At 38.6% G+C, this 22,136-nt stretch overlaps 1 protein-coding gene and 1 long non-coding RNA gene across 2 annotated transcripts in view; both read left to right on the forward strand.

Moving 5' to 3' along the window:
* The window catches only part of COX10 (cytochrome c oxidase assembly factor heme A:farnesyltransferase COX10), a 108,992-nt gene that overhangs the window by 3,494 nt on the left and 83,362 nt on the right, over window positions 1–22,136 (forward strand). The window contains exon 4 of the mRNA XM_079323163.1: window positions 6,973–7,097. Coding sequence (XP_079179289.1) covers window positions 6,973–7,097 — 125 coding nt within the window. The remainder of the gene's footprint in view (window positions 1–6,972; window positions 7,098–22,136) is intronic.
* On the forward strand, window positions 8,757–9,902 carry LOC306810511. The gene is made up of 2 exons (XR_013776474.1): window positions 8,757–9,470; window positions 9,758–9,902. It is a non-coding gene; the product is annotated as an uncharacterized lncRNA (long non-coding RNA).

Here is a 22,136-nt window from a genome sequence, read left to right on the forward strand (position 1 = left end):
AAAATATTGTGTTCAGTATTTGAAGTTGTCTTGCTTAAGTTCACCAGTGTTTGATCTTATTTACATACCCTTCACTGTAGTACTGCTGGATGTGAAATTAGCACTAGAAGTCCCAACATAAAATAATCTGAGTGGTTTCCTGTATTAGAAAGGAAAATGTCTGAGTCTGACCAATTCAATTTTATGGAAGAAGATCTGACTTCAAACCAGGAATTTGTTAGGCAATTGCTTTGTAGCCTTAACTACATTTTGTCTTGTTCAAGTAGTAATACTTGATGACTATAAGTTACTGCTTTGCCAATAGGTAGTGATATGTATACTTTTATTTCTAAGGAAGCTCTAATGATCTCACCAAAGCCTTACGTCTCGTCTGTGATATAAAGTCCAAAATCAGAAATTTCCTACGTCCTTGCCTGAGTGCTCTCCAGTGGGTCAAGTGAGCTCCTGATAACAAGACTGTTCTTTGCCATAAAAATTTGTTATACTGAATGTCCTGAATTCAGTTTGCTTTTAAAAACTTTTTTGACTTGCAATATGTAAGTTTTTTTTGTTTTTCTGTGGAAAAGTCTTGCTGACCACATAGAGTGTATAATGATAATTTGCATTTTCATCTCAGTCTTGCTGATGCGTCTTGTGTTTTGGATTTGACACAACTGATCTTGTTTGCACATCCAAATTTTCTTTCTCATTGTTTTTAGAAAGGCTGAGGGCATTTATTTTGTGCTGGTAAAGAGTTTAAAATGTATTTTGATATTTTACTATGACACTTTAACATATTAGACTTGGAAATTTTAAACTCTGGTTATATAAAGCTCTCACTAGCACGTTCAGCAATTATGAAGATCATTTGCAGCAACTGTATGGTACATACAGCTTCAATTATGGCCTCATCTTTCTTTCTGCATTATGTCTTTTTTTTCCCCTGTGCTGTTCAGTTTTAGTAATACTTTGTTTCTGTTGGACTTACCATGGGTAACTTGGAAGTGCTTTGTGAGGCATATTTTCATTGAGGTGATTTTATTGAAATGTGTGTTACATGAAATTGAATGCTGTGCTAGCTGTTGAAGTAGAACTAAATTTAAAAATTTCACTAGATCCAGAAATGAAAACTTACAATGTGATGATTAAGGGGTCAGAGAGAGACAAAATTAACTATTGTTTGAAAGCACTTTAAATGTTTTTTTAATGCTTGCTGATGGCTAAGCTCAGTGCTTGTACCACATCTCAGTGTTACTGGTGCTCAGCTTTAGTAAGATGTGAGAGTGTCATTTTCCAGAGGAAACAGTTTAATGTCATACTTTATGTGGCGTTGTAGTTGCTGCAAAACTGTTCAACAGTTCCTGGTAGCCTCTTTTAACCAGGCAAGCACCACTCTGGATTTAAAACAAGGTATAGAAGGCAAGGGTGAAAGAATTTCATTCCCTTCAGGACTGTTGTTTTCTATGAGAGTGCCTTTTGAGGTGTTAGCTTGACTGCTAATTTCTGAACAGTTGTACAATTTTTAATCCAGCTTGCAAGCCTCTTGGGAAAGGGACTGTGATTTTAGTTTGTCTCTGCTGTTCCAGGAAAATTTTTTGATCCAAGGTAAGTGTGGTAAACTTTACCTGTTGAGAAGGTATAGTAAGATACAGAAAAAAACTTAACCTCTTTCCTTGTGATTATTTTGGGTTTGGTGTGCAGATTTTTTGGAAGTGGAAAGTGTCAAATAGTAAGTTGGGTGAAGGGGACTTTGTAGGAGAGGAGTTCTTTTGTTGATCTTCATTAGTCATGGGATAGTGTAGGAGATAAGCAGGAATAATATGTGTCTAATATGTAGAGCCATGAAATTTTTTTCCAACTTGTGTAATCATTTAGACAGATTATATATTCTGTAAAGACAATGGTGTTGTAGTTCTTAGATTTTATTTTTTTAAAGAATAAATTCTCTGAGGTCAGTTTTTAAGTTGCAAATGCGTACAACTTAGTATTTTGTTCCTTTTGCCCATGAAGTTTTGATAGATCTCATGTCCTGTGTGTTATTTTTGGCAGACACTTCATTAATACTTTCTATAGTATGAAATAACAAAAAAACAAACTCTCCATGATGCTAAAATGGGACTTCCTTATGCTTTGTTCTTTTCCTGCTGCTGCTTCTGAAAAGAGATTTATTGTTTGTAGTATGAACTGTACTTCACCTTGGAAAAGAAATTAGTTTTGCTATTTCAACACCCTCCTGCTTCACATGAACTGCAGCTTTTATGACTCTGCTGTTAGAAGCTCTGCCTTAAAAACAGGAATAGATTTTTGTTTATATTCTTTTGCCATAGGAAACAATTAGGAAACAATTAATTAAATGTCTCATAATCTACCTTTTTGGAATCAATTTCCATCCATTCCCGTCTCTGTGGTGTTTTATGTTGGTTGCCTTCTGAAAAGCTGTATCCGACCATGCAGGCACTTGGAAAGCTAATGCATCTATCTGATAGGTTTTCTGAATTATAAATGCATTGTTTTCAACTTGATCCTAAAGTTAACGTGTAACTGAAAATAGAAGAGCGACAAGGGAAGAAATGAGAATTGGAAGAAGTTCTGGCGATTTATAATGCACACACACACACACACTAGGAATTTCAGGTTGTCTTGTCTTCTTAAATTTAATTTCAAGTTTAGATTTAGGTAATGTTTTATCCAAGGATTACAGATGAAAACTCAGATGAGCTATATGGAGAACCACAGGAAAATCAAAGTTCAGTTTTTAGTTTGGGCAAACTGATGAAAGCATGATATGAAAAAAGCCGAGTATTCCCTTAGATAATGTTCTACCATTTGTGAACATTTCCTTGTTGTTGCTTCTGTAGCGGTTGGTCTTTCTGTGAGGACAAGCAGCTAAATTGGAACAGGCTGTCCCATCCCTGGAAGTATTCAAGGTCAGGTTTGATGGGGCTTGGAGCAACCTGGGCTAGTGAAAGGTGTCCCTGCCCATGGCATGGGATTGGGAGTCCCTTGCAACACAAACTGTTCAGTGATTCTGTGATGTACAGCACCCTGTGTCTTTAAGAAAAGACTGAATGTGGCACTCAGTGCACTAGTCCATTTCACAAGGTGGTGATCAAAGGCTGGACTAAATGATCTTGGACATCTTTTCCAACCTACTTGAATCTGATTACTTAGAACCTGTCTGAGTAGTGGATCAACATGTGTGGACAAATATGCTAATTTCTGAGCATTTTCAGTTTTGAAGACTAAACTAGGATTTTTTTTCCTATTTCTTGTTGTAAGAAAATAATTCTGTTGTGTGTAGTAGGGAAAAGCTGGAATTTATTGAATTAATTTCTTCTATATAGGTTTGTGTCCGGAATAGTGATCCTCTAGCGCAAATGTGCTGAACCTGAAATCAGAGGCTTATGATATTTGCTACTGATTGAAGATGTGATTGTGAGCATCCTGCTATATCTCTTGTCTGTTTTGTATTGGTGACAAGACGATGATGAAGATCCAGTTTTGATAATGACTCTTGACTCTTACCAAACTGCAGCAATGACTAAATAATGGGCCTGTGTTGTGTTTGTGGGCTGAAAGTCTGGTAACAGCAGCTATAGTAAAAAAATGTGTTTGCTTTAGTGGAGTTCTCATATGTTCCCAATTGATTCTGGAATTAATAGCATTTATTCTTTAAATGGTAACTTCAGTATAGCCAGAAACTTTGACAAAGGTCTATTGGTTGTTCTGATTATTGCTAGTCTACATTTATTAACAGTTCTAAATATATTTCATATACTTGTCAAAGTAGTTCTTATTTTGTTATTATTAAACCAGTAACTATTATCCCTTCAAAGAAACTAAAGTTAAATAGTGGTAGCTTTTTGTCAATTGGTTTTCCATGCTACCAAAAAAAAAAAAAAAAAAGATAAAAAGAGACCATGATTACAGTTCATTTTTAGCAAAATATCTTAAAATTGTTTAATGGTAAGAAGAGGTTATCTGGTCTGTTTGTAATATTGCATTTGAATTTTGCATGATTTGGTGCAGGCTTGTTTCAAATCATTGTCCCAAATTTAAGTTTGTTTCAGTAGCTTTGCCTTTATTAGTGTGCAGGTTATATAATCTGTATCAAAACTTTGATGTGCCGAAACAAACCAGAATTTACAAAGGACATGGTGGTCAGGTGGGTAGCACTAAATACTACTGCTACAATTGGCTTTCCAGAAACCAAAGTGTGAAAAATCAGGAAGGAATATTTCTTCAGCTTTTGCAAAACTGCTTTCTTTAAGAGCTATATGAACATTTGCAGGAAAGCAGTAAAATTTTTCTTTAAAAAAAAAGTACAAATGCATTTGCTTTTCTCCTTCCTTATGTACCGATACATCACCAGTACAGAGTAATGAGGAATTCTAAAGCAGGACTGATTTGCTTTGGCTTTCCGTGCTTTTATTTTGGCTTGGCTACTTTTTAATAGTAGGTAAACAAAATATGGCATAGTGATTCACATGATATAAACACAAAGAGTTTTTAAAGGCAGAGCACATTGTGATGAAGTAGAAAAGGAATGTAAAGAACACACTAAACTTTTGGACTGTATTTTTATGCCAGAAACATTATAATTCAGTCTTTGTCACCAATCCATTAGCATTTTCTTTTTCATCTACATTGACGTGGAAAACAGTGTCCCCTGTTAATTTTTGTTAAAGCTAAAATTGTTTAAAAGACTGAAAGTCAGGGTTAGGCTGAGATCATAATTTTAAATCTTGGCTTCCTTTTGAAGAGCATATATAATGCCAGCACCCATCAACAAGTCTGGAAAGGATTGATTCCATCTATTATGCAATAAGGTGAAGTTAACTTGGCCCCCTAACACACTAAACTAACAGGGATTAAAAAACAGAGTCAATGACCTCATTCCCTTGATGTGATCTCAGTTAAATATACTTTTCCTCCATGAGGGAAGTTGAAGAATAAATTATTGCTTCCACAGTTAAAAAAAATAATCTTTCCAATCCAAAGGAAGCATTTTCCTATTTACTGCTAATGTGTTGTATTGGAATATCTGAGCAATGAGGGAAGCAGGGGATGCTTGGTGTGCAAACCCTGGCCAAGTGAGAAAAAATACCTGCTTTAATGGGATGTACTGCATTCTTTTTAAATGAGATCCTGATAAGTCATGCTGAAATGACTGGCTAAAATTAATCTGGAGAAATCAGTGGGGACTTTAATTAGTGCTGTAACTATACAGTGTTAGAATTTCTTTGGGGTCAGGGTAGTGATAATGTTATACTGACTGCCAGTCCATTCCACCTTTCTTCCCCAGTAAATGAGTTGGTGTGTTTCTATAATAAATTTGTGTAAAGTGCTCTCTAAGATAAGTTTTAATTAAATTTTTGTCTAGAAGTGAGTGTGTGATTTATTATGCAAAAAAATGAATGTAATCACTCTTGGAAGTGCAAATGCCACTGTTCACTGCCATTTTCAGTGCATTTTTAAAACTCTCAGTTGTTCCAATGCATTTCATGTTCTCTTGTGCGTTCCAAAGGAGGATTCAAGAGTTTTGAAACTAACATGGTGTTGTATTTATATAATAAGTAAGGCCTAGTAATTCAGAACGATCAGTACCTTCATGTTCATTTGTCTGGGGAAACAGCAGAATCTGTAGTTCTCTCAGAGCTGCTCAGAAGGATAAAGTTCTCTCATAGATCCACTGTGTTGTAGAAGTAGCCTATGAATCCATAACAAGTCTAAATAATTCTTATAATATGCATGTTTTTATAATAATATTTGTCCATCAATGGATTTTAATACTTAGAGAAAAGTTTTGATGAGCAGCAAGTTTTCTCCATTGTGTTTTCAGGATTAAAATGTAAGGTTTTATGCAGGCACAGTTCTTGAAATGAGCACTTTGCATGTGCATCCTTACTGGCAGGTCTCTGCCATGACATTTAATTTTTCACCTCAAGTAGTGCTGCTTAATAGATAATCCAGGTATTTTCAGTCAGCAAAGATTATTTACTTGTCATTTAACTTCAGACAAAAAGGCGACTTTGTAGGAATCGGGAAAATAAGAACATTTTGGTGCTTTGATTTAAAGTAGCTGAGGTCTGAAGCATGTAACTACATCAGAATGCTATTAAATACCTTCTGTTTAATGACTAATAACTTCAGATTGTAAAGTTCAAGGTCATGAGCAAGATGTTCCATAAGTATGCTGACTTTTATAGTATAAGAAATTTGTGTCATACTATTTCTTGCAACAGTGAGGTCTTTGAGACCTGTTATTTGGCTAATTAGAATATTAGGATTGAAACCTGGGTAATTTTTATTTTAGGGATGTGACTTGCAGTACTGTGCTAAAGTTACAATTTTGCATGACAAAACTGAAATGGATTTTTATGAACCCACTCCAATGTTGAGGCCATTAAGTGTCCTTGAGTCTCTGTGATAAGATGATTGTACTTTCAGCCCAAAGTGGGCATGTCAAATAGGAGAAGTGGGAATAGAGGCTGCAGTGAAATTACTGTAACTACATGACCCAAGTCTCTTTTTGACTCTGCATTGCTTAAATTCCTGATATAATTTGATATAAAACATATATCTCAGAGGGTTTTTTTCTTACTGTTTTTCTACTGTGTTAGACTTTGCAGTGATGTGTGAGTTACTGGAACAAATATCTGTCCTGTGCATTTTGTGTGGGGCAGTTTGGTCCTGTAGCAGATCCATAAAATGGGGAATATAGAGACACATGTTGTATCCTCACATCTTTTGCTAATGTACTGCTGCTTTTGGGTTTCTTATTTAATCTCTGGCAGTTCTTATATTTGATTTCTTTATCTAGAATGTTCTTACTAATTGTGCCCAGTTCCTGGAGCTACTATGACCCATAAAAGTATCAAAAAGTTAATCTGCACAAGACTTCACTCAGGGTTTGAAAGCCATAACTCTGGTCTTATGTACAAAGATGGTTTCTTGCTGATACCTTGAACTGTGCTCTCACTTGTGTTGCAGCTCTGGTCGTCAGCACTGCATCCGCTGGCTTCGCCATGGCCCCGGTCCCTTTTGAGCTCACCTGTTTCCTGCTCGCCTCCTTTGGAACTGGCCTGGCATCCTGTGCAGCCAACTCCATCAATCAGGTCAGTCCATCTCTTCATCTGTACAGCAAACTGGTGGTGTCCTGGCTTCTGAAATGCTGCCAGGAGTGTGACTGGATGGCTGGGAGTGCTGTGCCTTCAGATGCTGCCAGAGCTCTGAGCTGCTAAAACTGACACTGCAAAAGTGATACTTGCCTGAGGATTCAAATGGAGTTGCTAGGAAAAATGTGTTTATATAAAATGGAGTTGATGAGGTTTTAAGCCTCACAATAATAACACTTACCTCGGTAATACCCTAAGCATAGGTACTTGGAAATAACATGAAGAACTGGGTAATTGGAGTGTAAGAATAGCCAGTGGGCTCCAGCCTTATGGGCTGGATTTTTTAGTCATTTTGTTGTATGACCTTGTTGGATCTGTCTTAAGAGTGGTTCAGATACACTTTAAACGTCTTCAGTAGGACTTTGTCCAGTCTAGGTTCATGATATCTTCTGCACATCTGCACAACATACTGAGAACCTCCATTGTATGGAGGTTGTTCCATTCTAGAGATGTTCCGGGTGCCTCAATTTGAGCTTCCCTGCATGTGACAACGTGCCTTTGGAGCTTGATGCTGTTATTCGCTCTCCTGCACTCAACTGTGAAACAGTGGCTCTTGTGTTCTCCCTACCTCCCAAAGGAAAGCTTAACTAGTGAACAGTTGCTAACACCTGTGGTGCTGAACTGAGTTTCAAAGTGTAGTAGCTGTGGTCAGTCACTTTCAATTGTAAATGTGGCCTGGAAAAAGAAGGAGCAGCAGCAGTGCCATATGTCGGAGCACTTCATGGTTTCAGCAATCACTTGTGAGTCCTGGGACTCCAGTAGTGGAGGTTTCCTGTGATCCACACTCTTGAGTCAGCTTGGTTGAGTTGGGTTTTTTGATGTTTACACCTCAGTTGTAGGTATGTGATGTGTTTTTCAGGATTTCACCCATCAGCACACATTTTGTTCAGCCTGAAGTAAGTCCTATTTACTCTTTTAACAAGTTTTAGTGTTTATTTCACTGAACTTAAAACTGGGGCAGGCAGCTAACTGTTTTCTCTGTAAAATGGGAAGGATGATGCATGATTTTTAATTGCTTGGAAGAGTTTAGGTAGCCTGCCTAACTTGGAAACACAGATATAATTATTTTTCAAGGCTAATAAGTCACACTATTTTCTGAAGGATACATTTAGTTATCAGGTATGTAATTTTCACACAAAGGCTGGGTAGAAAGGCTGTCATAATTAAGGTCAAGTTTTTCTGGGTTGTGATACAATTTTAGATGTACCTTTTTTTCTTTACTACCTTTCTAATATTAAAAATTAAATTTATTCATTTGAAATATTTGCTGGCATATGTATCTTCACTTTTGATGTGAATACTACTGAGAATTAATGATTGCTTATTTAGAACTCCTGTGTAACTTGTCTTGAGATTTTGCTAGATCTTCTGAGAGCTGACATACACACACAAGTAACTGGTTTGCTTTGTCTTCAGCTTCCATGTATTGCTCATTGTATTTTGTCCCAAAAGTAGATACTTTTTAAACTCTTGGAAGCCATTTTTTGAATGTACTCCTGAATTACTCAGGAGTACAGGAATTCTGTGCTGTAATTTGGAATTGGACACTTGGGATAGGAAAGGGGAGTTAGGAGGAGTGCAGTAACTTAGTGCTGGGGCTTGTAATTCACTATTCACGGCAAGTTACTCCATCCTCACAGTGTGTCAAAGTGCCTTTCACAATTTCAGCTGAACACTTTAAATTTTCACACTCGTTCATGTTGAGCCACTTTCCTGTGTAGACAGACCTTGAATGCAGATTAGTCCTACTAAAAAAAATAAAGGAATAGAGATGGTAAGGAAGCAAAAGGAAAGAGCTGGTTGCTGATCTGTTGTTTATCAATGGATCCTTTCAGTCGCTGAGTGCCCTTTTCCCAGTGTTACCGTGTCTGAATTGGCTGGGAATTTAATTTTCCATAAATACTTAAAGCTTGGGTAATCCATCTTGGCTGTTGGGAAGGAGCACATTTGACTTGGAACTTCCTTTATTGCTACTTTGCTCTGTCCATTGCTCCCCATACGCATCCACTTCTCTGTCAGCTCATGACTCATGTTTCCCGTTGCTCCTCGCTGTCCCATAAGGACCTTTTAATATGATGACCGTCTTTCCGCTTCCCATATTGCTATAAATCTGTACATATTTAAGGGCTACTCATCTTTCCCACTCCTCGTTTTCCTGATAAATCTATGTGCACAATTTTCAGTCCCACCATATGTTGTGGGAAGGTGAAGTGTGAATTGTGTAAGATTCTTTCCTGTGATTTAGGACAGGATGTGAGGAACCTGGTCCTGTGCAAATGTAATGAAGATTCATGGAAGTATTGATAGAAACTTGTAACTGGTCAGGTTCTGAGCTTTGAGGGGGTTTTCCCCTTTTTTTTTTTTTTTTTTTTTTTTTTTTTTTTCCTTATCTCAACTACTTTTTTTAGCAGTCTTATAGGAGCTGGGATGGTTTTACCCCCCGTGAATTAAACTGAATTAACTGTTTAAGTTGGCTTAAGTTGTGGGGTGGGAGCCAGGCCTGTGCTAAGTTGTACACAAACACCAAAACATTGTGTTTTATTTCTTTACACAGTTGGTCTGAAACAATCTTCTAATTATCACTTTCTCCTTGTTTTCAGATGGTTGTATGTCGTACTTTTAACTTCTTTTTTTCTTGGCTGCAAGAGCCAGAAAGTTACAAAAATATACCTAAGTGGAGATCCTTGCCCCACTTTCACAGTTTTTAACAAGAAAGCAATAAAAAAACCTGGTGCAAATTGACAACTTTGTATTTTTTATTGCTTATAGAAGTACAGTCTGGATATTTATCCAAATGTGTATTTAGAAAAAAAGTTTAACAATCCCCAGATTCTAAATTCTAGCAGTGCTTTCCAAGGCAAATAGAAAGAATGCGTTTTGATGGTGATCCTGTGAAATTGGTCAATTATTTTTAAGGAGCTTGTGACTTACTGTTTTATGACTTGAGAGTGAAGAAGTGATATTGGAAAATGCAGGCAAAAAATACAAAAGGGAGAGGTGGTGTCTGCAGTACAGCAAAGTAATTCTAGAAACATTTGTTTAGAAAATGTCAAGAAAAGTACCTTGGAATAATTGATGTCAGACAGAAGTTTTAGAGAAACAGACTCAGGCTGGTGGAAAATGTTGTGAATTCTGGGGATCTGGATAAATATCAGAGGGTCCTTGGGTTTTCCTGTGGAGTGTGTTGGATCTGTGGGGGAGGAAACTCCTACGGGAAGGTGCCAGAGAACAGATATTGTTTTATTTCTCTTGTCTTCCACCAGTGTTTCTGCCTGTGCCTCACTCCTGCCTATCACAATACTTCAGAGTTGTACATCACACCTAATCCAGCATTGCAGTGTCTCCCAGAGCCGGTGTTGCCTTGTTCTCTTCCACATCATCCAACACCACGTTATGCCCTCCAGCCCTTCAAAATTGTACTACAACATGTCACCACTTCTCATTCCCACCTGCTGTAATGGCTTTTGTCTTTTTTTTCCCTCTTTCTAATTGCATTCTTACTTTTTTTCATCATTGAAGTAACTTAAAATTATTTCAGACAGGTATTCTTTATTGGTATTCTGTCTTTTGAAAATAACTCTTTTTACAGTGGGTTTTAATTAAAAGAAAATAATCAGATAATGCATTTACCAAGGACTGGATTGAGATACATGGTGTTTGTAACATTTCTAAGCTAGGCAAAACCTCCAGAAAAATCTCATAAGAAGGGATCAGTCTTATTAATTGTAGTTATAATAAGGAAATGGAAATATATTGTGGGGTATTGTGTTGCAAGCAAATAAATGCTTTAGAGTTGTTCCTTACAAGTTACAAATAAATTAAGTAAACTCTTGGTTTTTTGATTAGTGAAGACTAATTTTCTAACTTCTTTCTCATACTCCAGAAGCTGTATTAGAAGTGGAGTGGGAGATTATATTAAGTTGGTTAATGATCTTTTGGTTTTTCATAGCTCTGGTTTTTGATGATTTTTGAAAGCTCACTCAAGCTTCAAGGTGTGAAGGCTTACATTTATATTAGAGAGAAAACGTCATTTTTGAGGCTTCTAAGATAGTCACCTCTGATTTATGGAGGAGGAGATAAAACATGAACAGATGTTTACAATACAGTACATGGCATTAAAATGTTAAAAGAATCCCATGCACATCTTATATGTCATGTACATTCTTCTGTAACTGCAGCATGGTTAAAAAGTGGGAGATAACTATAAAGATGAAAGTGGGATGTTTAAAGTGGTTTGAATTTAGTAACCGAGAGATAAAATGATGTGCTTGGGTTTGACTGATACCTTGACAAGGAAGCACACTGGCTGAATATCTTAGCTGAAGTTACCTGAAAATGAGGAATACTGTAAATATGTTATCCAGCATGAGAGAACAAATGTAAGTCAATATCCCTATCCCTTCATGGTCTAATCTGATGGCTGGGTTCTGCTTTTCAAGTCTCATCTTCTCCTGACAGCGGTGGTTCCTTAGAAGTGTAGCTGTAAGGAATGGGAGGGATGGGTTATTGTTAATATAATGGAGTGGAATTTGGGGTTTGAGTTTAATTATCAGCCCAGGGAACCTGCATATGATCTTTGGTGTAAGACAAACTATGATGGCTGAATAAAGTAAAAATAGAGCACCTTTCCTCCTGTTGTCAATCCACTTACTGGATTATCCTCACTGAAAAGTCTGGTCTTCTTTTATCTGGTATATATCTATTGTCTTTTGAGTTTTGAAACCATCACCTCTTGTCTAGTCACAACAGGCCTTGCTAAAAGTCTTTCCTCATCTTACAAATCTTCTTTAAGTATTGAAAGGCTGCAATGAGCCTTCTCTTCCCCAGGTGAGCGCTCACACCTTTCCTAGTCTTTCCTAGCCTTTCTCCATAGCCTCCTCTGGACTTGTTCGAGTAGCAGCTCCACATCCTTCCTGTACTGGGACCCCAGAGCTAGAGGCAGCTTGGCTGGTGGTGTCTCACCTGAGCAGAGCAAAAGGGCAGAATCCCCCCCTGACCTGCTGCCCACAAAAAAAAACCAACAAACAAACAAAAAACTCACAAACTTCTAAAACTCTGTTACAGGAAAAAAACCCACCACCCCAAGGGTTAAAGTAATACATAAAAAGTGGTGGCTAGTGATAGATGCCAGGGTTATTGATGAAGTGGAAAATAAAAATAGCATGATTCTGTCCCCTTTCTCTTTAATCCCAGTAAAGAAATTCAACACAAAGAGAACAGCAATAGTTCTGTTCCCCAAAACTAGCTGTGTTTTTGGTGTCATCTCCATACCAAACTTCTCCTACCAAAGTATTTTATTGAATGTCCAAGAAGTGGGAACTTTTTATTCTGATGCTAATGTTATTAATATGCTCTGCTCCCCTCTGTCAGATCATCTAACCCACCTCCGCTCAGTGCAGGAGGTTTTTGCTAGGTAAACTCCTTAAAGTTATTTCTTGCCCACTTCTGAAATCTCTGGAAATTTGTTTTGTTGCTCCTTTCCCTCACTGTCATGTTGGAATGAGAGAACTCATTTTAAATGCCAAAAAAATTTGCTCCATACAATGTATGTAAAAATGATATAGTTGAATGATTGAGGTGATTTGGAAATAGTCTAAAATGGTTTTCCAATGTTTTGGCTTTCCAGGGTGCAATAATTCATGCCTAGCTTATAGCACCTTTCCTCTCCTCTCTCTGGAATGATCCCACTGGCAGGTGTTTACCCCTTTCCTGGGCATGGCGAGTGTCAATCAGCTCAGTCAGACCACACTCCCAGTTGCTCATTTAGGATTCATACCTGATGCATCTCTGTCTCTCTCTGAAGTCCCTTTGTTTTGACTGAACTGATCGCCTGCAGCAGCTGCCTGGCCTTTCATCTGCGCCCCCCCCCCCCCACCCCCTTCCTGCTAGCGATCAAACAACTGGCAGGAGGGATTATTAAAACCTGGTCTTGAACTCCACACTTCAGGACTGTCAGTGGCAGAGGCAGCCTGGGATGTAATTTACACTGGATAATAAATTTAAGAAAAGTGCAACACTGGAAGTCTATCTTGTGCTCTACAATGTGTTGATATATGCTGTTTTGATATTTTAACTGCTAGGCAGCCTTCATTAGTGGTCACTGAAGGTCATAACTTACAGTTCCAATAGATGATTCATAATTGCATCAGTTGGATCAAGTTAGCATGGTGGAATTGTTGATATGGAGTAGGACTAGCTCAGCTTGTGAGGATGTATTTCATGAGCAGTGAGAATGATGAGCATTGATGAGAACTAACCTCTGAAGCACCGATACATTTCAAATGTAAAAATTTTATTTCCAGAGCATGAATCATTTGACCTACAAATGAAGCTTGATAAAGGGTCTTCAAAAAATACTGTCATGCATATCACTGTTGAAAGAAATTCTCTTTCTCACATGCATATTGTGTGAGTGTGGTAGGCAAAGAGTCTTAAAGTGGATGGATTCAAAAAACGCTTAGGGATTTAGACTCCAGTCACCTCTGTGATGTTTAACAAAGACAATAAAAATGAGTATAATGATGTCTTTCTTACTACTTTCCCGCCCTCTGTGGCTCTCACTGTTGGCATAAAGCTTCAGATTCTAGGGAGTTTAAGTAAAAATGTTTTGATTTGATTATTACTTGTGTTGCATCTCATATATATTAAAATCTAACAATGACATAAACAGTGGATAAAAAATGAGTTTAATGTTGTGTTTTTATGGATCATCCTGCTTCCTGATTTGATAAAGATGGTTTTCTGTGGATGCACAAAGTAAGTATGGGCCATTGTTAACAGGGCAGACTCGCTTTCTCTGCCTGGTTGCATTGTTGATGAGCAGCTAATTTCCTAAATGAGCACCAGCAAGGTGGTAGGGTGGAAAAGGGGAATTTTTGGAGATGTCAGTGTGGGGACTGCAGTCTTCTTTCTCCTGCTGGGACAGAGCAAGGGAAATGGCCTTGTGGTCCTCTGTTTTCTTTCCATCTGAAACTGTCCTTTCATCTGCATGTGTATTGGTGATTGACATGAGCTGGGAGTGAACAGATTGCTGTTATTCTGAACTACAGTGTGATGGACAGGAGCTTTTGGGTGGCAACTTCAGAAGCCCCTTAACCTCTGTGCATACAGAGATCCTTAAGATGATGCATTTGGATGCAACAGGAAGTTTTGTCTCATTAGTACCACACCCACAGGTTCTGTGGAAATACAGGGTGCAAGCAAGGTAGGGGGTGTAAGAAAGAAATAATTTACCAAGTGGTGGATTGTCACGGGTACTTCAGTGATGTGGGATTCCCTTTAGATCCAGTGCCAGGTTTCCCCTGGAAACCCTGATTGTGGGCAGAACAAAGGAATTTCAAAGAGTTGAAATGAGGGAATGTGAAGAGAGGACTAGACATAAGGGAAGAACTAGTACTTAATAAGATTTATCTGGCCTTTTGATCCGTAAGGGTATTGCTTTTGTAAGCTTAGAAGAGTGAAAATAACTATTATTTTTTGCCAGTCTTTAAGTACATGTTTTGACATTACCAAGTAGCTCAGAATTCCTTCAGCAGTGCAAGTATTAAATTCTAACCTTATTAGGTAAGTAGTGAAATGTCTCTTTTTGTAGTTTAAATGGTGCCATATTCAACCTGTTTACTGCCTTGAATTAGGCTCCTGACAGTTTCAGAAACAGTAGTACAGGACCTAGTGTGCTTTACGAAAAATAGTAACAATGTGGCAAAATATTACTTAGAAGGGTTAAGGAATATTATATCCTGGTTCCCTGAAACAGCCTACTGATACCATTTCTTTGGAAAATAGCTCATTGAAAAACAAATCCAGAGCATTCTTGCAGTCCCTTTCTTTTTGAGTTATTTTAGGGTTCTCATAAAATTTCTGTTGTTAAAAATATTACATAAATACCACGAGTTCAGATTCTACTTTGTCATCTTAGCATTGGGAAGGATTTATGTGCAGTAAAACTGAGTAAAAGTCCTCTTGCTTTAATTTTCCATTACTGTTGTCTCTGTTAAGATAAAGTTTCATTCTGCTTTGACTTTTGACTTTGTTCCGCACTCTGGTTAACTGCCTGTGAAGAGTTGACCTGCCTAGGAGAGGGCTGATTGTGTTTTGCTGCAAGCCTGGGCTGGACTAAGTACTCAAATGCTCTTTTTTGTATGGGCTGCAAGAAGTTCAGTTACCTTGTGTGGTTTTTGACTTAGTTTTTACAAAGCTGCAAAGCTTTACAGGAAGGTGTAGTGCAATGCTGGCTTTTCTGACCTGTTCTGCCACAGCTTGGGACAGGCAGGTGTCCTGGGGGAATCATCCCTTTGCTGTAGCTTGTAATAGAGAGAAGGAAGAAGATGTACATCTAGGATATGAGAAAAGGGACAGGGAGGGTCTTGGCGCACCTTTTCCTAGGAAAGAGTGAAAGAGCAAATGGTATGAATGCTCCCCTCTGAAAAGGGGAAGGATCTTTCTTGCGGAGTTGCTGGGACTGCTGGAACTGTGAGATTAAAGAAATTGAATTCTTGTTTTCTAAGGATCTTTCATGTGAAGAAACTCAAACTGACCATTTCAGTTTTCTGTAGGGTCTGGTATATATGTGGTTAAGTATCTCTGTGGCCCGTGCAGTAATCACAGAATCATAGATTCATAGAATATCCTGAGTTGGAAGGGACCCATTAAGATCATGGAGTTGTATGCAGGTGTGTTGGTTTTGCACAGCCTGGTTTTGGATAGCTGGGGGACCACAGAAGCTGCTGGAAGTTTCCACTGTCTGGCAGACCCAATCTCTGATGGCTCTGAAGATGGATATACTGCTTGCCAAGGCTGGGCCAATGATGGTAACTCTTCTGTGATAATAGATTTAAGAAGAAAATCAAAACAAAGGGCACACAGTTTTTCCTCTAGTCAGAGAAGGAGAGGAGGTTAGAACATGTGCAGGAAAATAACATGGAGACACCAAGGACAGTGGGGAGGGGGTGCTTCAGACGCTGGAGCCAAGATTCCTCTGCAGGCAGTGGTGAAGACCATGGTGGAGTTGCTGCGCCCCTGCAGCTCATGGGGATCCACAGGGGATGCAGAGATCCACCCACCATCCTTAGGGGGGAGGTGCCCATGCCACAGCAGGTGGATGCCTGGAGGAGGCTGGGATCCAGCAGAAGACTCAGTGGAGAGAGAGGGCCTCTTCTTCTAGGCTGGAGCAGCCTGTCCTTGAAGGACTGCACCCCATGAGAGGAGTGACCACACCCCAGCAATTGTGGGATGACTGTTTGCCTGGGGGGCGGGGAGGAATTCATGTTCAGCGGTTTTGGGGGTCTGCTGCTCTTGATAGTGAACCCACACTGGGGAAGTTCACAGAGAACTGTCTCCTCTAGGAGGGATAACCCCACAGCCTCACAGGGGAAGGGCCTCTCCCTTAGAGGAAAAACAACTTGGGTGACCAAACCTCCCATGCGCTGTCTCCCTGTGCTGTCAGTAGGAAGGAGGGAGGGAGTTGGGGGGAGGGGGGGAAGAAAAGGTTTTAAGGGCTTGTTTTCTCATTATCCTAATTTTGTTGGTAATAAATTCATTTTGTACCTCTAAGTTGACCTGTTTTGCCTTTAGAGTGTTTTCTCCCGGTCCTTAGCTCATGAAGCCTTCATTAAATTTCTCTCTCCTCTGCCCAGCTGACGCAGGGGAGGGTGAGTGAGTGAATCTTGTGGGTGCCTGGCGTTTGGTCACTGTCAAACCACAACAACAGGACATCCCAACAATGCTATGCTGTGCCTGAGAGCTTTGTCCAAATTCTTCTTGAGCTCTGTCAGCCTTGAGGCTGTGACACTTCCCTGGGAAACCAGTTCAGTGCCTGACTATTCTCTGGAAGAAAAACATTTTCCAAATATCTAACATAAACCTCCCCTGACTCAGAAACTGTGATGACACTAGTATGAAGTTCTTCATTATTTCAATTCTTCTTTTTTTTTGTCACATTGATAATTTTTTAACTTTATATAAAATTTCACTGTTGTCGTAGCTTGGCACAGATATCACAGTGATATAATTATTTTGATTTTTTTTCTTCAAACTCTGTAGTTTGTTGGAAAAGCCCTTCTAGGATTGTCAGGGTGGCAGGTCATGGGGAGAGATAAGGCACTCTCTGACAGAAGGGATGCACTGGTAGTGGGTTTGGTTCCAGTTTGGAAAACTTGCTCTCATATGCAATACCAGTTGTCTGCTTCTGTGCCAGTGCTTATTTAAACATTTTTGAAGGCCCTATAAAAGGTCTTTGAAGTAGAATGTGTGGGTTACAGCAGATACAGGTAACAGCAGAGCCTTTCCTTCATGTCTGTGGTGGTAACGCTGAATTTTCTTATTTATTATCTGAATTGCAGTAGTGTCTTGAGAGTCTGGTGGTTTTCCAGCATAAGAAGGTAATGATGTATGTCCCGCAGAGCTTGCACTCTGGGAAGTTATACTGTGGAAGTATGTGGGTTTGCCTCTAAAAACCAAAATACTTCTGTGAGTCACACACTTCAGTTTTTCAGGGGAACATAGAGAGAAGATTGAAAACTGAGTTGTTTAGTCTGTAAAAATCAAATAAGGTAGTTATTGTTGTGAGAGATGCAGTCTTGAATGGAAACAAGCTGCTTTAAGTGTGTAAAAACTCAAGGACCATCTGTCTTCTTTCTGGACATAACTGAAGCTTGGAAGTGCTGCAGGAAGTATTGAGATTTGTCAAAGTTTGTGGGTGTTGGTATAGTTACTGAGTAGTGCAGTTGAGAGTTTACTGAAAATTAACACAGGTCACATCCTGCAAGAAGGAAGAAGTTCACGCAGAGTTGATTTATGCAGATTAATATTCCTACTCATAGAATATTTTTTTAATTTTTCCCTGTATTGCTGCTCACAGATTGGGTTGGTTGTTGCTGTAGACACTAGCAAGGTATGTTGAATCTTCAATTTGTGCCTACACTGTGCAAGAGCTTTCCAATGTGTGATCTACCTAATTTATGGTAGGATGAGCAGACATGGCATGTACAACATTCATGTTGCCAGCTCTTAAGGCATTTGTCAGTTGTCCGAAAAATCATCACTTGACCCATAGTTGCTAACGGCTGGATTTTTTTGTTTTAAAATTCATCGTTCATGATATATTGCTTGGGAAGGTGTAGATTGTATACATATATGTATCTCCACAATTTCTTGGGTTATGGTGGGAAATGGCCATACAAATTGCACAAAAAAAAAATTCAGCAGTATCCCTGGTGGGATTATAACACTGGTATGAATAAAAAGCTAAAGTAATTTCTTTTTTTTCAGAAAATTTTTATTTGTAGTGTTGAATAGCCATTTGCCACTAAGTGACTTTTTAAGAGGATTCTAAGCATAAGCTGTTTAATGAACAAATAAACCACAGCTCTGGGCAGTAATCCATTTCTTCTGGCTTTTATGAGATCTGTATGGAAATTGAAGGAGGAGGTTAGTTTTTAATACCAAAATCATTAGGTACATCATCCAGATTAAAAAACACAGGGTATCTTAGAAGTATCATTAAACTAGGACAAGAAATGAAATGGGACATGTGGATGGAGATGCTTAATAATATAAGCTTTGACTTTAAACCAGACGTGTCTGTAAATCTCAGAGGTTTGGTATTCTCAGGTCACTAAAGGCTAACTCTGCCTGGATCTGTATAGATTATGTAAATTTTTGAAGTAAACCAGACTTCTAGAAGATGAAAATCTGTCCCTATAATTCTCCTTTTAAGACTTCTCATTACAGTTGAGATTTATGTTGGTGCTCCCAACAGAGACATGACAATCCGTTGTAACTTCAGAGAGTACTATAAAGGTGCTGGCATTTGAGAGCAGGCTGGATAGTTTGGCCTCAAACTCATCCTTATGTTCTGAAATTAGATACTTTAAAAAATAATAATATTGTACAAGCTGCTTAAAGACTTGGAATGCCTTGTGTTTATTAGAGGGCATTAAGAGCAAAATACATCTTTGAAGGGGATCCATTTTAAAAGTGTTTATCTGAAATGGCCTTAGGCAGCAAGGGAGCAGAATTGGGAATAGAAAATAAAGTTACAATGAAGAGAGGTCTCTAGTATGTTTCTCTTGCTGCTTGTGCTAGTTACAGCCTGATTTCCAATGCTTTTTTACCATTATTCTTGGCCTCTTCCTGGGAGCAGGAGTGTGCAGCAGGGCCAGCCCTGCTTCAGGGAGGTTCCTTCTGCTCAGTTGAGTTTTCCTTGATGAGGAAAGTTCCTATTGGTGTGAGGGTAAGTAGCAGTGCTATGTCTGGAAGGGACAAATGGAGAATATCACCTGGCAGAGTTCCAGCTGTAACAGAGAGATGTTGAACTGTGATCTGTGTGTTGAGTTCACATTCTTCATCCCTGATTAAAGTCTTCAGGGCAGGGACCACTCCTGGTGGAAATCATTCCTGCCTCCCCTGTAAAATGACAGTTGACTGCAACTCCCTACTGATCTGAATGTTTCTAAAGTTTCTTTTGAAGTGGGGCCAAGAGGTGATGTAAAGGTTTGTGAGCAGTTTTGTAGGGAGATTTCAAGCAATTTATTAGAATTACTGCTTGAGTTATAGAAAATGGATAACCTGTAAAGCACAAACTTTCTTCAAGTCGTCATGCAGATGTGATGTCCATAGCTCTGGTCATATGTGGGATTAACTTGGAGTAGAGTTAGAGTAGAGTTGGTTTTGTGTCAGGATTGTGTAAGAATAAATCAGTAGTATTATTACAATGTCATAATTAGTTTCCAGTAGCGTTAAGTAGGTGACAGTACTTTGTCATGAAGTACTGTAAAAAGACAATTGGCTGGGAGAAGATGTTTAGGAGATGGTTATTTCATGTCTCTTGAAAACAAGAATGAAAACATTTAGGGAAAGGCAAGTTAGAAATGAACAAGAGTGTGGTTGGGCACTGAACAGGCTTCCCAGGGAATGGTCACAGCCCCGAGCAGCCCCGAGCTCCAGGAGTGTTTGGACAATGTCTCAGGCACGGAGTGGGATTGTTGGGGTGTTTGTGCAGGGCCAGGGCTCCGTGATTCTTGTGGGTCCCTTTTGATTCAGGATATTCTGTGACTGTGATTCTTCAGACAGTGCAACTCCTTGCTCCGAGAGGTTTGGATATTCAAGGTATTGGTGATGGTGCTCATGTCTCATTTAAAATCTTTGGGATTTTCTTTGTTTATTTTTCAGTTTCAATTTTGTTACTGACCACATTGAAACATAAAAACTGGACACAAGATATAGAAAAAAAATCCCAAACAACCAAAAATTGAAACTCCCAACAAATCCCACCCCTAAAAAGTTGCTACTGAAATTTAAAGGTAATGGACAGCAAATTCCTTTTCTATCCAAAAGTCCAGCCACTGGATTCATTTGACTTTCAAAATCTTTGTTCCTGCTGCTGTCATCGCTAACCCTTTGTTAGGTTAGCTTGGAAAGCTGTAAACTTTCTTTTTAAGTCTGAATTTTGCTGCAAATGCTTAGGTGGGTTTTTTTATCTCTTCTGTAACAGGTTGTGCAAATTCTATGGGGTTTTTTGTAGTTAAAAAGAGAGGTGGAAAGGCTGATTTTAAGTATTTGTCCCAAAGAGAGAAATAGAATGAAGAGCCAAATGCTTGACTGCTTTGAAATGAAGCATACTTATTACACAGGGCCCTTTATATTGCTGGAGAATGTGAAGAAGTGGTGCTTGGAGATATTTTTGGATGACCTGCCCTTTTCATTGGGATCTAGAGCAGAATGCTAGCATCTAAAAGTAGGCTTTCTCTCTGTTTCACGTTCAATTCTGTGTTACTGCTGAGAATACAAAATTTTAACCGTGCTTCAGGCAGTCATGGTAGAAGCTTCCTTACTGCTTTGCTGCTCTTTCCAGGAAGATCTGTCCATAGGAGCCAAAATTGCAGAGTGTTTCCTTAAGCCACTCTCTATGGATCACTGTCTGTTCTAGTGCTGCTTTGGTGATATGGTTTCCATGAGTAATTGTGACTGCCTGCAACACTTCCAAAGAAACCCCTCAAATGAGTTATCTTATCACCTATTCATTGTATAATTTTGCTGACTTTGGATTTGCAGCTGAAGTGCAGAAGACTTTTTTTCTGTGTCTCCAGACACTGGAGATGTACTGGACACATATCCTTGGATATGTTTTTTTTAAATGCCTGTGAGTTCTGCATGAACATTCTTTCTGCAGGCAACAGTCATTGTATTTCAGAAAGTGGCATTAATTGTGGTAATGTAGCATAGAGCTCCTCTTTGTGAAATTCAAGTCTTTTTAACATCACCACCTTCAAAGACAATAAAAATTCCAGTCTGCATTTATCTATTCCCATGTGAGGAGTTACTGCAGTGTATATTGTATCATTCCATATGAAATTCTTCTGCTTAATAGTCTCATTTATACACAGTTGTCTGAGGTCAGTTTTACATTTTGCAGTTGTCAAACAGCTGTCAAATTAAGAGACCAGATCCCAAAGTTCATTTACATTTTATGCCATTCTTTGGGTTCCTGTTTCATATCTTAATATAACAATGATTTATCTACATATCTTAGTCTTCGTTCTGCACTTGTTTTTCACAGATGTTCACGTCTTCTCTTTCTTCAAGAGTAGTCCTTAAAATAAAACTTGTGTAACATTTCATTTGGTGAGGCTTAGTTATACAGCAAAGGGAAGATTGTTCTGTGTCTTCAGTCCAGGCAATGAAAATTAAAGCAGTTTAAATTGTGCCTCATATTAATGATAATTTGAATTTTAAACTGAGAAACAGAACAATAAAAAAAGTTTTGAAATGTGCTGCTAGAAATTACAAAAGAGAAAATCTTCATTTCATTAATTTATTGTTGGTATTAGCCCAGCTATTGATTTCCTTCTTTAAGTTTAGACTTCTTGTTCTCTAGTAGGAAACCAAAATAAAAAGGGCTTTGTTCACAAATCGTCTTTGTAGCATAATGTATTCATTTTTCATCATAGGGAATATCAAAAGCTATCACATGAGCGAGAA

The sequence above is a fragment of the Erithacus rubecula genome, assembly GCF_903797595.1.
Source record: "Erithacus rubecula genome assembly, chromosome: 20".
NCBI lineage: Eukaryota > Metazoa > Chordata > Aves > Passeriformes > Muscicapidae > Erithacus > Erithacus rubecula.